At 33.8% G+C, this 16,264-nt stretch overlaps 1 protein-coding gene across 1 annotated transcript in view; it reads left to right on the top strand.

Moving 5' to 3' along the window:
• Positions 1-6,905: 6,905 nt before the first annotated feature.
• LOC126883424 (homeobox protein E60-like) overlaps positions 6,906-16,264 on the top strand; it is a 30,193-nt gene continuing 20,834 nt past the window's right edge. The window contains exon 1 of the mRNA XM_050648973.1: positions 6,906-7,011. Within this exon, the coding sequence (XP_050504930.1) occupies positions 6,906-7,011 (106 nt within the window). The remainder of the gene's footprint in view (positions 7,012-16,264) is intronic.

Here is a 16,264-nt window from a genome sequence, read left to right as displayed (position 1 = left end):
TTTATGTTTTATGGCAAAATGGGAAATAAGACCTTTTATTTAGGACTAGGTACGTATATCAGAACAAAGGTCACATAAAAATATGTTGTTCTTCTCTGCGGTATGATAAAACGCTTCGAATCTCTATTTAAAAAATTAATAGGCCAACAAATAAATAGGTAGATAAAACGGGACATAAGAAACTGTATCCCATTTTATCCAACTTATAAGTGTCCCGTTTTGTCCAACTCAGACGTTTTTCAAAACAAAAGTGGCTGCTGCCTAAATGTGAAAGTAAAATTAGGTAGACTACACATGAGAATATTCGTTAATGATTGCTTAATTAAATGTAATAGTCACCTGAATTATATTTTAATATATGTAGGCAGTATAATGTAGAAAACAGCGCACTTAAAAGTACAAAGTATCAAAAAAATAGAGTCAAACAATTCTAAACACAACAACTTTTCATCAAATAGTGGCATCGAGGTAAAACGAACTGAGAATGTTAAAATGACGACTGATAACAAGTTTCCGTCGTTGTCCGATTGATAGCACCACTAGTTGGGTCTCTAGGCTAAGTATCCCGTTTTATCCGACTATCCCGTTTTATCCAACTCTCTCCTATGGTTATTAGTAGAACAGTAGTAGTCCATATATTAAGTATCAATAAAAGATTTATAAGTAATATCTACAAAAACACAAATAAATTCATCAAGACATATGATCCCATTTTCAGCCGCCATTATGACATATAGATGTTTTACAAGCAGGTTTTACGATTTTGCTCTTTGCGCAGAAATTGGCGCAGTTCTTGTACAAGAATATGTGTCTGACACAAATTCTTGTATCGTTTCTGATATCGTTTCTTGTTGTATCTGTGTATGACACTATGCATTTTTTTGACATATCAGAAACGATATTATAAAAGATACAAGAAAACGCTTAGTGTCATACAGCCTTTAGTCCATTTTTGTAATGGAAGGATCTTGAGAAGTCGTTTTGGATTTTTACCATGCTCTCTGCTCCTGTGAGTGTAAGTTCAGTTAATTGGGCAAACGCGAATGATAGCGATACAAAAGTTAATAGTTCGTGAAAAAATATACAGAAAATATTCTTTTTATGAACCTACCAACTCACCAGTCCATGAATATTTAATACATTTCATTTTTCTTGATATCAGTTCTTGAGTTCTCTCTCAACTTGACATGCTAATAGCACAGAACGATAAGTAGCAATTCCAAATTGAATAAAAGCTAGAAACAAAGAAAACCGTTTCCAAGCAATGGCTACTTGACTATCGATAACAACAGTCACGAACTGTTTTGCGGAAACGGCGTAATGAAGTTATTAGAGAGAGATGAATAGAAGAAAATAGAGATCGAATCGAGGTAACGACAACACGTTGTGCCAGCGTAGTTTGATTTATATTTGTTGGTTTGGTTTTGGAATTAGAATGAATTGCAGATACAAGTTGTATAGCGTGGCAAAGGTTAATTCGACCAAATTATGCTTTCTCTCATATGTGTTACTAAAATTATTCTATAAATATACATAATATTGTTGTTTATTATAGTTAAAGCGGTTTAATCAACTTTAACATTTAATCTGGTGTATTAATACGCCAGTCAATAGGGCTTTTCATTCAGTCATTTGTTTCCAGCTTCTGTCATATGTTGTATAATCCCTGTATAATATTAATATACATACACGGATTATACAACGTATGACAGAAGCTCGAAACAAATGACAATCGATGAAAAACCCTATACGCTCTGAGCTTCGCTGGTGTCGCTCCTAGCGGATTAGTAATGCAACTTTCACCGGTAATTTTTAAATTTATTATTTAATTATCGCTTAATATTTACAACGCAAAAAAGTAATTAAATTGTAATCGATTTTTTTAAGATTTTGCTAATCATTTTGACGTTTTATTGATGAAATATTTATTTCTTACTTCGAATACTTTCACAATTATCGTGTAGATGGCGCTAAGATTAATATATTAATTTATAATTACATATTACGGAACATTCAAAAAACTTAAATTCAGTATTTAAAACGTAAGTATATTTAAGGTAAAAATATATACCACAGCTTTGACCAACTAATATTTTTTATAATTAATGTTTTTATTTTTAATTTTAAATTAATCACTTTGACATTTATGTCAAATTACCAGTAAACGTTTACAGACTTGTCACTACTGGCACTTCGTGCTCGCGAATTTTTAAATATCCCTCTACGTACGAGCTCACAGCGGATAGGGAAAAACAGGCAAGAGAAAGTGGGGGAATGGTGCGCACTTAAGCAGAAATCGATTCTGTTGTAAATTCTTTAAATCTATCATAACGGCTAGTATATTACAGTAAGCTCTAATAATTCTACTTTTAATATTTAAAATAGGTTTAGATAAATACAAAATACTAAAGCAGAATATTAAAAACGAAAGAAGTGCCTTTACGCACGATTCCCCATTCATGAGGGTAATCATGCGCACGGATTGGTAAATGGTGCTCACTGAAAAATGTTTTTATAAAATTCCCTAAATATTGTTCTTTTCTGTTTTCCAGCAAATTCAACATGTTCCTAGGTGCAGCTGGTTTTCTGGTGGTGGAATGAAACTTAATTTTATATCATATAATTTGTCTTCATCGATAATATCTGACAAATCAGTGTCTGTTGCATCAGACTACTCAGGTGTTAGCTCCTGCACTCTCTTCTTGTTTTGTTTGCCTTCAAGTTTTTTTCTGTCTGGCGAAACATCTAGCGATTTTTTAACAAATCACTTTTGAACTGTTGCCTTTCTTGCTGCTTTATGTTCCTCCTTTCTGTTGAGATTCACGTCCCTTAATCATCTTTTTTCCTTGGCGTTCTCCAATTTTATCTTCATTGGTGAGCTTGTAAGATTTTTCGATTGTTCGAGATTTTCTTTTAATTTCTGGTTTAACTCGTGATAAATCAACATGAGTGGAATATAATTCTCTCCAGCACTCATGCAATAAACGGCCATGATAGTTCTTCCACTATCATCAAATAGAGCCTACATTTGTAGCTCCTCTAGGTACATAAACCCGTTAGTCTATTTCTTGAAGTCGATCTTAAATGTTGAAAGCTCTTATTTTGTTGCCGGCATTTCTGATTGCATACAGAGGATTTTGTAAATCTTCGTTAGCATATGTAAGAATCATAGATTTTCTAGTGTAGTTTTATAGCCTCTGGAAAGGAAAATGGTGATTTTATTATTTACCACTTCATTGTTTGTGGGGGAATCATGCGCAATCCTGCGCACTATTACCCACTTTACTCCTTAAATAGCCAACGTCGTCACAAACAAAAAAATACTAAACCATATAAACCAACAGATGCACCAAAATGTACGGAAAACAATATGATTTAAATCAATAGTAAGCTCAAAGCAACTTAATAAAACCTACGAACCTTAGCGTCTTAATTTTTGGAGCAGAAAAACTAAAAGAATTCTTGCGATTTTCAATATTCGGATCTCACTTAGTCCACGTGCAACATTCGACTGAAGATAATGGCGTCAACCGTTCACGAGATCATCCAAAAGGTGTAGAACTTGTTGAGTTCTTAAAATCATAAAATCATCCACGGAATTTAAAATACAATGCAGCGCACGATTACCCGCTGCGTACCATTCCCCCACTTTCCCTTACTAACAACAGGTAAAATACTCACAATTTACTGATAATATTGTCCGACAAATTTTTAATGGTTTAGAAACCTCTATATTTACAAAATGCCCCCCTCCCGAAAATTTTAAGTATATTAGAAGTTGTCCGATTCGACATGAATAACTGAATAAAAATAGTCTCATGAGGGAGCGAGGGAGGTAATATATTTTTTAAGCGGTGAGCCCAAAGCTATATTTATCGTATTTTTGTTAAAATGGTGTTTTAAAAAAGCATAAACTTGTAAACAACAAGTAAGGTTATGTTATAGCCAGGAAGGTAGTGTCAAATTTGACAGGAGCATTTTAGCATGGCTGTTTTATTTTTATTTAGGTAGGTGTTCCAAAGCTTATTAACAAATGATGTGTCAGCTGGCCCAAAACCGGGGATTTTAGACAAGAAAAGGTAAAATATGAAAGTTGATGGACAAACGCTACAACTTAAATGTCAAATATTTATATACGTTACTCAGAACATTTGATAGACTTGCTTACTTGGCTCCTACCTTTCACTCAGGAGATCCGGGTTCAAATCCTGGCGCGGAAAATTCTTTTTGTTTTTTAAATTGAAATTTTATTTTGAAAAATAGGTATTTTTATAATACCACGGCATGCCTACTTGGCCAGCTAACATTTTTTGCAACGTACATGATGCAGATGACGCTTTTTTATTACAATCTAAAATTCATAAATTATTGATTTATATGTACTTTTTAATCTTTGCCACACTAGTCAAGAATATTTTTTTATTATTAACTAGCTGACCCGGCAAACTTCGTAACGCCTGAAAACTAAATAATGTTTGAAAGTTTAATACCTAAAAATTACCAGAAAGCCAAAAAATACTAAAAAATATTGCGTACCTATAATTTTTTCTACCAAATGCATAGTTTACGATTCTATAAGGGACATAGGTACAGACAAACATTCATTTTTATGTATTATAGAGAATAGGGAAATATTTAGATTGCTATTAAAAAATGGGGGTTGGTGAGAGAAAAGTGAAAATTTAGGGTTGTATCTTTCGGTTCTACAACATATAAAATTAAGAAAAAACAGTTTGTCCAAAAAAATAACAAATAATGTCTCCCTTTCCACTTAGATTGTTGGTCTTACCAACTCAGGAATCTTCAGAGGTTCATGTACAACAAATTTGCTTATTAAGATCAATCATAATATTATGACCAAAAATGCATAGTTTGCGATTCTATAAAAGACAAACAGATTTTTTTATATTGTCTCGTATAAATAATAAAAACGTGGTATTATAAAAATAATTATTTTTCAAAATAAAATGTCAATTTAAAAAACAAAAAGAATTTTCCGCGTCAGGATTTGAACCTTGATCTCCTGGGTGAAAGGTAGGAGCCAAGTAAGCAAGGCTATCAAATGTTCTGAATAACGTGTATAAATATTTGACATTTAAGTTGTAGCTTTTGTCCATCAACTTTCATATTTTACCTTTTCTTGTCTAAAATCCCCGGTTTTGGGCCAGCTGACACATCATTTGTTAATAAGCTTTGGAACACCTACCTAAATAAAAACAAACCAGCCATGCTAAAATGCTCCGGTCAAATTTGACACTACCTCCCGGGCTATTATATTTGTTTTGAATTTTTGTGCGGGTATGCCTAACCTAGCAACCGACAAAAATTTTACTTCATTATCTCCTCCTTAATTTTTTTTGTTGACACTGTATTATTTATGACGTATATTTTTACTTATTATTTTTTATTTGTTTCAGGAAGAAGTAAGTATTTTGGTCCCACAAGTCAGCCGTCTTAATGCAATATGTAAGTTATATTTAATTTAACAAAAAAAATTTATGTGCACTTTCGAAAAAAAAAAATAGAGCAACAAAATGTTTTTTTCTTGATGAAAAACAAATAATTAGACTATTAGAATATTTTTAACTTATAAATTCCTAAGTACCTGATAGAGAATGGCGATATCCAATTCTAAAACAGAAAATCATAAATAACTCCACAATAATATTCTTATAAATGTTTTTGGTTCATCAAGCTTATAAATCAGCAAGGCTATCCTGACCTGGTTTACAGCTGACCTAAAGAGTTCATTAGTGGTGCAGCCAAACCACTCGCTCAAATTCCGCAACCATGACATTCTTCTACGGCCTGGATTTTGTAGCTATGTAATTATGAATTTTTGCACTAAGGTCAAAATGGTAACAATAATCTAGTGTTTCTAAGCTACAATGTAGCTTAGTAACTGTCAACTCCGATAAATAATTTGCGAGTTGTCATTAATTTTTCGACAATACAATGTTACGCATCCAACAAAGAATTTATCTTGTAAGTGTTATGAATAAAGTCCGGATTATAAGCATGACAGAAAGGTCAAAATAAGTACTTATATAAGCACAAAATGTCGCAAAAATAAGCAAAGTTTTTATGAAATAAGCAAGATTCAAGAAAAAAAACTGTAAATAAACATGAACATAATGATATAAATATGAATAAAAAGGACATTAACATTAAATTACATTTATTTTTAATTATCGTATTATCAACAATAAATAAAAAAATATAAAAGTGTTAAACTATAATATAATAAAAAAATCGAAAAATAATTATCATATTAATATATCTTTTATTTATGGCCATTAGGCCATAAAAAAATAATTATTTGTTTTTCAAAATTTTCTTTTAAAAAGCTACGTCTTTTATCTGTTCGCACTATTTATACGTAGAAAAAGTTCTTTCAACATCTACAGATGTGATTTTACAAGGAAAAGTATTTTACAACAGTATAATAAATTTGGACTCTCTGTAGACAAGTATTAGTTTATTACACGGACAGGTATAAGGATGGGTTATTACATGAACTATAGTTGATCATAAGAAGGAAAATAAACAAAGATAAGCAACATATCTTTAAAATAAGCATTTTTACTAAAATCCTAATTATAAGCAAAAAAAGCAAAAAAAAGCAAAATGCTTATAATCCAGACTTTAGTTATGGAATTGGAGCTGTTTCGATTGTCATTTGTTTCGAGCTTCTGTCATGTGTCATCAAATATTAATATATATACGTCATACGTTATTGGTATATACCAATGATACAAACCAAAGACGTATGACGTAGACATCTTAATATTATACGACACGTGACAGAAGCTAGAATCAAATGACTGTGAATGAAAAGCCCTATTGAAGAAACGGATAAGAAATTCAATGAGACAGGATCTGTTGAAAACAGAAAAAGATATAAAATGACGTATAATGAGGACCATGGTGCTGCTACTGCCCTAGCTATGCAGTCAGTAAGCGAAAATCCAAAGTTAAGTTTACGAAAAAGAGCAGAGGAAGTTGGCTTTAGTAAAAGTCACTTACAGAAAATATTCAAACAAAACAATATTCATCCCTTCAAACTAAATTTATTCACACCTTACAATATTGTCATTATGACACAAGGCCATTTGTGCAATCATTGGTGAAAAACTTATGAATGACCGCTTCTTTCACTACAATTTTCTATTTTCTGATGAGTTCACGTTCACGACAAATGGAATCGTTTCATCCCAAAACTGTCAGGATTTAATCAATTTCAATTTAATTAATTAATTTTCAAACTTATTACAGGATTCAACGTAATAGTCAATTTTATAAGAAGGTAAATGTTTGGTGTGCTGTTTTACCAGATCGAATAAATCAAATCGAGACAAAGAAGACCCCAACAATTATAGAGGTATAAATCTACTGAACACCGCACTTAAGCTAACCACAACAATCCTAACCAACAAAATCAATAAACTAACAACTTTATCAGATGAACAACAAGGATTCAGATCCGGAAGATCCTGCGTATACGCCGTATTTGTACTGAGACAAATCACAGAAAAGGCCATTGAGTACAATAAACCAGCATATCTATGTTTTATAGACCTGACAAAGGCTTTCGATCGCATCCAAGTCGAAGACCTCTTACATTTACTGTTTAGAAGAAACATACCAATCAATATTATACAAACCATCGAAAACATCTATTTTCATAATCGAATACAGGCAAAGATAAATGGAAAACTAACGCAGTTTATACCAGTACAAACCGGAGTCAGACAAGGTGACTCATTAAGCCTACTGCTCTTTAATACCGGGTGTCCACTTATATTTTCCCCCATTTTAACTGCCTATAACTTCTAAACGGCTCAAGATAGAAATATGCGGTTTTCGCGGAAATGTTTTATTTTAGTAAAAGTTTTGTCTGAATTGATTGAATTTTTTATATCGCTTTCAAATACGAAAAAAAATGGCGGATTTTTGAAAAAACGTTGTTGATTTTTTTTAATGGAACACCCAGTATATTTTTTTACAAATTGAAAGAAAGGTCATTCACCTATCCAGCGATATAAATTTTTTTAAAATCGGTTGTCAAATGACTGAGCAATTAGTTTTTAAAATGAGAGATGCAATGTGGTAATAGCATAACATAATATCAATTTGCTTATTAGTTATGGTATTTAGGTATGTGATATCCATGTTGCACCTTTCATTTTAAAAATTAATTACTCAGTCATTTGACAACCGATTTTGAAAAACTTTATATCACTGGATAGGTGAATTACCTTTCTTTCAATATACAAAAAACATACTGGGTGTTCCATTAAAAAAAATCAACAACGTTTTTTTCAAAAATCCGCCATTTTTCTTCGTATTTGAAAGCGATATAAAAAATTCAATCAATTCACACAAAACTTTTACTAAAATAAAACATTTCAGCGAAAACCGCATATTTTTGTCTTGAGCCGTTTAGAAGTTATAGGCAGTTAAAATGGGGGAAAATATAAGTGGACACCCGGTATAATAATGGACGAAATAATAGAAGCAGTACGTAAAGGTCATGGTTACAGAATGGGGAACAAAGAAATCCAAGTATCGATCCAAAGACGATCCAAAAAATCTTAAGACGATCTCCAAAGATTAGCACACATCTTCAATACAACAGCCAAGAAATACAGTGTGATAATATCAGCAGAAAAACCAAATGTATGACAACATCTAAATACCCACTACGATGTAAAATCGAAATTGATGGGAAAATAATAAACCAGGAAGCAAGGTTTGGATATCTGGGAATAGATATAACCAGTTACGGAGATGTTGAAGAGGAAGTACAACAACAAAGCTTAAAAGCAAGTAAAGCGGCGGGCTCCCTTAATGACACAATCTGGAAGAACAAACACCTAAGGCAAGACACAAAAGCAAGAATCTAAAGCAGTAATTAGACCTATATTGACATACACGGCGGAGACAAGACCTGACACATCTAAAACGAGACGACTACTAGAAACAACAGAGATGAAAATACTCCGACGAATATCAGGGAAAAGTCTGTTGGAGAGGGAGAGAAGCGAAAACATAAGAAGATCATGCAATGTAGAAGACATACATGGATGGGTGACAAAACGGAAACAGGAGTGGAACGAACACATTAGTAGAATGGCAGAGGATAGGATAGTACGAATAGCACGAGATAAGTCGCCAAATGGACGAAGAAGTATTGGCAGACCAAGAAAAAGATGGTGCGATAACTTAAATAATTTAGGAGGCTAATATTGAAGAGGAAACAGGCTTTAAAGCCTACATACAAGAAGGAAGAAGAAGAAAAAGAATAAATCGGACCGTATTTTCTGAAGAAGGCGTTAATTCAGGAAGAATATTTTTTGGATTTGCTAGACAACTTTTTAATATCGGATATAAATGAACTTCTCTTGGAGCAAAGACGTAAAATGTAATTTCAACATGATGGCTGTTCGTCACATTCGACTTTGCTGATAAGATTAGCTATTTTGGATTTCTTTTTATGGGGCTTCTTAAAACATAAAGCTTACAGCTTACCAAAGAAATCTAAATCATAATATTGAATATCTGAAACAAGCATAGGGTGGAGGGATGTTTTGAAGTTGGTGGAGGCTACGTCGAATGGTTGTTCTTGTATTTACCGTTAGTTTTCCTATTATTCTTTATTATTGTTTTGTTATTGATGTTAAAATTTGCTACATATTTTCTTTTTATAGGGTTTTAGAACAAGCTAAATATTTATCAAGAATGACAGTTCACAAGATAAATTCTTTGTTGAACGCTTAACGTTGTCAAAAAATGACAATTCGCAAATTATTTATCGGAGTTGGCAGTTACAAAGCTACATTTTAGCTTAGCAACACTAGATTGTTGTTTCGATTTCGAACTTAGTGCAAAATTTTATAGGGATTTACATAAAATGGGCTACAAAATTAAGCAGGTTTTGAAAAACCTTTATTTCGTTTTATGGTGTTTTAGAACAAACAAAACTTTTTATCAAGAATGACATTTTTCGCGGGTTTTCCTCTTGGGCACCCCATCCGTGGACACACTGTGTGTCCTAATGATCCATATATTTAAAAATAAACATTACCCTTTTTATGCAAAGATTCTATCAGCCTCCTCTAATATCCATCCGTTACGCCAAGAACAAACAATTTTTTAGGAAACATTCTACAATTCGTCACATTTTGTCCCTGCGTGATGCATTCACACACATAAAATTTACGTTTCCGCTTTTCAATCAAGGTAATTTTTCTCCGAATGGCATAATTTGGTTCAAAATATTGTGACAGACATCGTTTTTAAACTGCTCGACCCTACCAAATCCGATTTCTCGGCTGTCAGGAGAATATTTCGTTGAGGGCCGTAAATTTGAAATTGCGATCAATAGAAATACCTGCAGCATTGAGGTTAGTAAACTTACGGCTACAAAACACCCCCGTGGGTTCAGTTCCTTTCAAGGCAATCAGCAAGTCTGGAAATAAAAGGTAAATTAAGATAACTTCACGTCTAGATAAGAGTATTGTCATTCTTAGAAACGTATTTTTTTTACAATTTACAATCTGTCCTTAACTATCAACAATAGTTAAATTATTTGAATGATAATTGAAAATTTGACCTATAGAGGGAGATCCAGTGATCATTCTCTTTACATAAATTAAATTAAAACAAGTTAAAACTTTAAAATTTTAATTATACCTAATATATTCGAATCTTCTTGCTAGGTCCACTATTTTGAATCTCTTCAAGAATGGTACTGAATCATTATGATCATCAGTGAGGTTGCTGGCTAACTTGTTTGTATGAGATTCTATACTAAATTTACAAACAAGATGCAGTAGAAATAAACAAACCAAGACACGTTAAGTGCTACTATGAGCACTCCCGAATCATAATTTACAATGTATATATTGTAAATCCCAAATCACGATTTCCAAAGTTTATACATTGTAAATTATGATTCGGGAATGCTCCTATTAGCATTTAAAGTGTCTTGGTTTGTTTTTTTCTACTGCATCTTGATTGTAAAGGACCCCGCACAAACCTTATGGAAAATAGGTCCCAGTGGATTTCGTTCATACTTTGGGAAAATACTCTTTGAAGCATCCTGATAAAAAGTTCTCATGGGCAAAACTCAATCGTATGAAGGATTTTCAAGATATAGAGGCCCAAACTGGGAAAATTGTAAGATTTACGGGGTATTCCAATTCCATGAGTTACTGGTTATTTGGCAACATGTAGAAGTTTGGATCAAGGAAAAGTACTAGTAGTATATGATTTTTTCCTGGCTATCCAATGGCGACCTTTACTTTGACCTTGACCTTCAACGGACGTCGTCTTCTAGAGTTTCGAGGGTTTTCGGCATTCAATTGATATAAACAGATTACTCATGGGTTTTTGGGATCGATAAACACGAATATGCCATCAGAATTGCCCTCCGGATGACGTGGTAGCCAGGGCCTCTGCAAGGGACGTCATCTTCTAGAGTTTCGATGGTTTTCGGCATTTAATTGATGCAAATGAATTACTGGAGGGTTTTTTGAGATCTCTATACACGAATATGCCACCAGAACCGACTCCCGGAGCAACTGATTTCCAAGGTCAATGAAATCCTGGAGTTAAAAATTATAGATATTTAAAAAAAATAGTACCCTTATTTAAAGTGTGATTTCAAAATTTCAAAAATTTCAAGTGAATTTCAAAATTTCACCTTGCATTATTCATAATAGACCCTACACAATACACATTTTTGAGATGAGGTTGTTAAGCAGCTTCTAAAAACAAAAATATACAGGGTGTTTAATTAAAATTAAAGATAATGGACTATGCTAGACTTGAGTGAATCAACCTGTATATTCAAATTTATGTTTAAATAGTCCATAGTTGAATTTAAAAGTTGACGTATCCTAGCGTTTTTATAATTTTCTAAAATAATGACACATGACAAAAACAATTTTATTCCATAAGTGGTTTCCATACATTATAATTTTAAATGATCACCCTGTATTATTCATAAAGACTATAAATTCAGATTGTTAAGCAGCTTTTAAACATATAAACATACAGGGTGTTAAAAAATAAAGCTTATGGACTACGGTAGTCTTGCATAAATCATGTTTAAAAAGCACACATTTTTATATATTAAAATCTACGGGTCTCAGCGTTTTTTAAAATTGATTAAAACATGGACAGAAATAATTTTATTCCATAAGTGCCTTCTTACATATACAGAGTGTTTCAGAAAAAGGTAACACGATCTCTAAGATAGGTGAAAAACTGAAAAATAATTGGGGTTTGCTTAGTATAAAATTTTTGTAACGGCATGCGTTTTCACGATATAAGGCGTTGAAGAACAAAAAGTTTTACACATTTCTTTCACTATTTTTCCGAAACTACTGGCAACATCGTATATTATTTGTTCAGTGGCGGCTCCTGATTTTTACAATAGGGGAGGCTATACCTAACTCTAAAATATCTAGACAAATTTGCACTGGCAAAAAAATGTGCCAAAAAATGTAATGTAAGGCCCCATTTTTTGACCATTTTTTATTTACATTTCATAATATCAAAATTCATAATTTCATAATATATCATTTTAAAAATAATTAGTCTAATTGTAAAAGTTTAATACCAAAGTTTGTGTCGTTTATTTGTTAACAATTCCATCTTTGTAAGTAGATATGCATATAAAAATAAATACAGATTTGAAGTTTTGCAGTCCATACAGGTTTCAGGTTCACATTTTTTAAGATACTCAACTGAATTTGTTTAATTCTAAACGCGGCCTACTGCGAATCCAAAAACATGATAAATTACCAAAATATTTTGCTTTGCGTTACAAATATTAGAAAAAGTTATTTGAACAAGTTGTTCCAAATATTATTCTAACCCCAAATACCAAATTTCATAACAAAATTCGCACTTTTAGTTTTTTCATTATTTTTTGTCAGGACCCTAAAATTCGTTGTCCCGAGATGCACGCAAGGGCAACGGAGCCGAGAAGCTAGTTAGCCTCCGTTGGTAAATCTCCTGGCAGCGTGTGATGGCACCGTAGATGCCACTGTTAGGAGACCAGGTCTCCTTAAACGCCTGCTGCGCTGCGCGGAGCATTAGCAACGGAGGCATGCCGGATTCTCGGCTCCGTTCATGCATCTCGGGATAACCCAGGGTCCTGCCTACAATAATAATAAAAAAACTGAGACGCAATCATGCGTTCTAATGCTAATGCTCCGTGCGTATGGATATTTAGTGATAATATGGAATTTACACGTTGTATAATAGTGAGAGTGCTTGTTGTTTTTCGCGATTCAAGATAAACAAAACAGTGTAGCGTATGTAAAAAATTTATGGGGAGGCTAAGTCTCCTTTGCCTCCTCTGACGAGCCGCCACTGTATTTGTTATACAAAAATTTTTACTAAGCAAAATAAAATATTGACATAATAAATATGTTATTTTATTTTAAGTTTTTATTAAAGAAGATCAAATAGAAGAATGCATGAGAAGAACAATAAAGGATGAAGCCAAAAATGTATGTAAGGATGGGGCCAAGCAGGGAAAATGTAAATGTAAATGTAAAATTAGTAATAAAAGATTATTATTCCAAGTTTTGGACATATTTCATGTCATGGGACATGAAATTACGATTGGCATGGAGAACCAGACACATGAACTAAAAAGAAGAATCGTTCTTGGGTGGGCAGCATTTGGAAAACTGAGAGAAACTTTTAAGAGTGAGTTGCTCATATGCCTAAAGAGAAATGTATTTGATCAGTGCGTCCTCCCAGTCTTGACGTACGGATCAGAAACACTTACCTTACTTAAAGCCTCGGCTACTAAACTAAGAGTAACGCAGAGAAGAATGGAGCGGTCAATGTTAGGAATAACTCTGCGAGACAAAATCAGAAACGAAGAAATCAGGAGAAGAACAAAGGTGACTGACGTCATCAAAAGGATAGCTAACTTGAAGTGGAGATGGGCAGGACACATAGCGAGAATGACACATGGGCGATGGAAAAAAAGGTTATTGGAATGGAGGCCAAGAGAAGACAAGAGAAGCGCCGGTTGACCGCCTTCAAGATGGACAGACGACGTAAGAAAGCTAAATAAAAACTGGATGAGAGCGGCGCAGGATAGACGTGGTTGGAAATGAGGGGAGGAGGCCTATGTTCAGCAGTGGACTTTTGAGGCTGGATGATGATTGTAAGTTTTTATTATTACCTCAAATGCGATTAAAATAATAATTCCGGTACTTTTCGCAACCTAGTTTTCCATCTAGGTTCAAATGGTGACTTGTGGGTGACTTGGGTGTTACGTAACGTTTAGGTAGGGGGAGGGGGGTACATAAAAACGTTACGGTGCGTTACCTGGGGGGGAGGGGGGGTCAAAAATCTTCAAAAATTGCGTTACGTAATACTTGAACGCTCCCTAATCTACACTTCATAGTAGCCAACGTCGCTAAAGAAGTTTTCACTTCTATTGGTACTCACCCGAGTGCCAATTTTTTATTTATCTGTTGATTTTAAGAATGGATATTAGAATATACTGAAAGAAAACAATACAAGGTAAATAACACTGAGAAGAGAACTGTTTATTACCGACAGGAAAACCGATGTGAACTAAATGTTCACCATATGTGTTCTCCGTATTAAGCAGTCGGTTGGCTCGTCTTGTTTTTATTCGCTGTTTCAACGATATTTCCTATTATTTCAATTACTCGGTACCCATAAAAGGTAATTGTTGTGAAGTAAGATTGATATTTATGTCTACTTCTCAATTATAGCGGCCGTTGTGTATCGTAGAAAGAGCTTAATGTGGAACATGGATTGCATCAATTAACATTTATACAGGGCGTTCGGAACTGCAACCGACAAACGTTAGCGGAAATTCCGCAGATATCTTTGTGTCCAATAATTCTAAATAATTTCCGAGAACCATATATACAGCTGTTGTGTGGACACTTTAATCTTGGTAAAGTAATTAATATGTTTAGGCTTAAATATTATACATATTAATTATGTTCTGAAACTATTTCCTTGTGGCATTTTTATGATTAACTATTTAGATGGGAAATAAGCCCCAATTAAATTGAAAAAATAATTTTTAAAAATAATCGACACCCGATTTGGGCGTCGGAACGTTAATAAAATTATTTTTTCAATTTAATTGTGGCTTATTTCCCATTTAAATAGTTAAACATATTAATTACTTTATAATTAGTTTTCAAAATCACTCAATAAGTCCCAGCCAGAAAAAGGTTAATTTAGTTGATGTGGAAGAAAAATAATTCAGTAATAGGTAACTTCGGCAAAGAAGTGACAAATAATAACGGAAGTAGACTTATGCCTGGTTGCACCAACAGATCTTAAGCTCCAGCTTAGCTAAGCTCTCTCTCTCTCTCTCTCTCTCGTGTTTCCCCATTACTGAAGATCGTGATTTCTTCCAATATTCCTAACAATTTTTCTCCATTGGTCTCTATCTTCAGCTGCTCTAATTCTTAATTTGGTCGGACGATCTAGTTGGTGATTTCTTCTGTAATTTCTTCTAATTGACCATTTCTTTAATGTGTAAGTCCGCCGTGAGGATTTCTTTTGTTTCTTCAAATGACTTACACCTTGTTGCAAGGACCCAGTCATCGGCGTAACCAAACTTCCTTGATCTGGTTTCTGGTATATCAGAGATGTATACGCTAAAGAGAAGAGGAGCCAGGACAGATCCCTGAGGCAGTCCATTTTTCAGTTTCCTTGGGGAGCTGATGTCAGATCCCATGACCACTTGAATCGTTCGATCGGCTAGCATGCTGTTGATTATTCGAGCAGTGGATTTACAGGGGATTGTACGGAGAATCTTGTATGTATATCATGCCTTCTCTCCAGACTGTATCGTAGGCCGCTGTTAGGTCTATGAATGCGGCTGCAGTTTTAAGTTTTCGCTGGAACCCTGCCTCAATAAATGTGGTAAATGAAAGAGCCTGATCTGCGCAGCTTCTTTTGGGTCGGAAACCTGCCTGATCAACCGGTATTGTTTCAAGCAGCTTTGGGCTAATTCTATTGTAGATAAGGCGCTCTAGAAGCGTAAACGTCAGCAATAGTAGGGCTATTGGTCTGTAATTCTTAGGGTTGTTATCATTTGGTTTCCCTGGTTTTAATATGGCAATGACCTTCGAGCGTTTGAGTTCCTGTGGTATGATACCGGTCTTCATAATGTCCGTGAAAAAGTGGAATATTGAGAATACAAGGGTATTCACTAGTCTCATCTTGATATTTTGTG

Source organism: Diabrotica virgifera, chromosome 4, assembly GCF_917563875.1.
Source record: "Diabrotica virgifera virgifera chromosome 4, PGI_DIABVI_V3a".
NCBI lineage: Eukaryota > Metazoa > Arthropoda > Insecta > Coleoptera > Chrysomelidae > Diabrotica > Diabrotica virgifera.
Note: the sequence above shows the minus strand (reverse complement) of the source record. Positions and strands in the feature narration are given on the sequence as shown.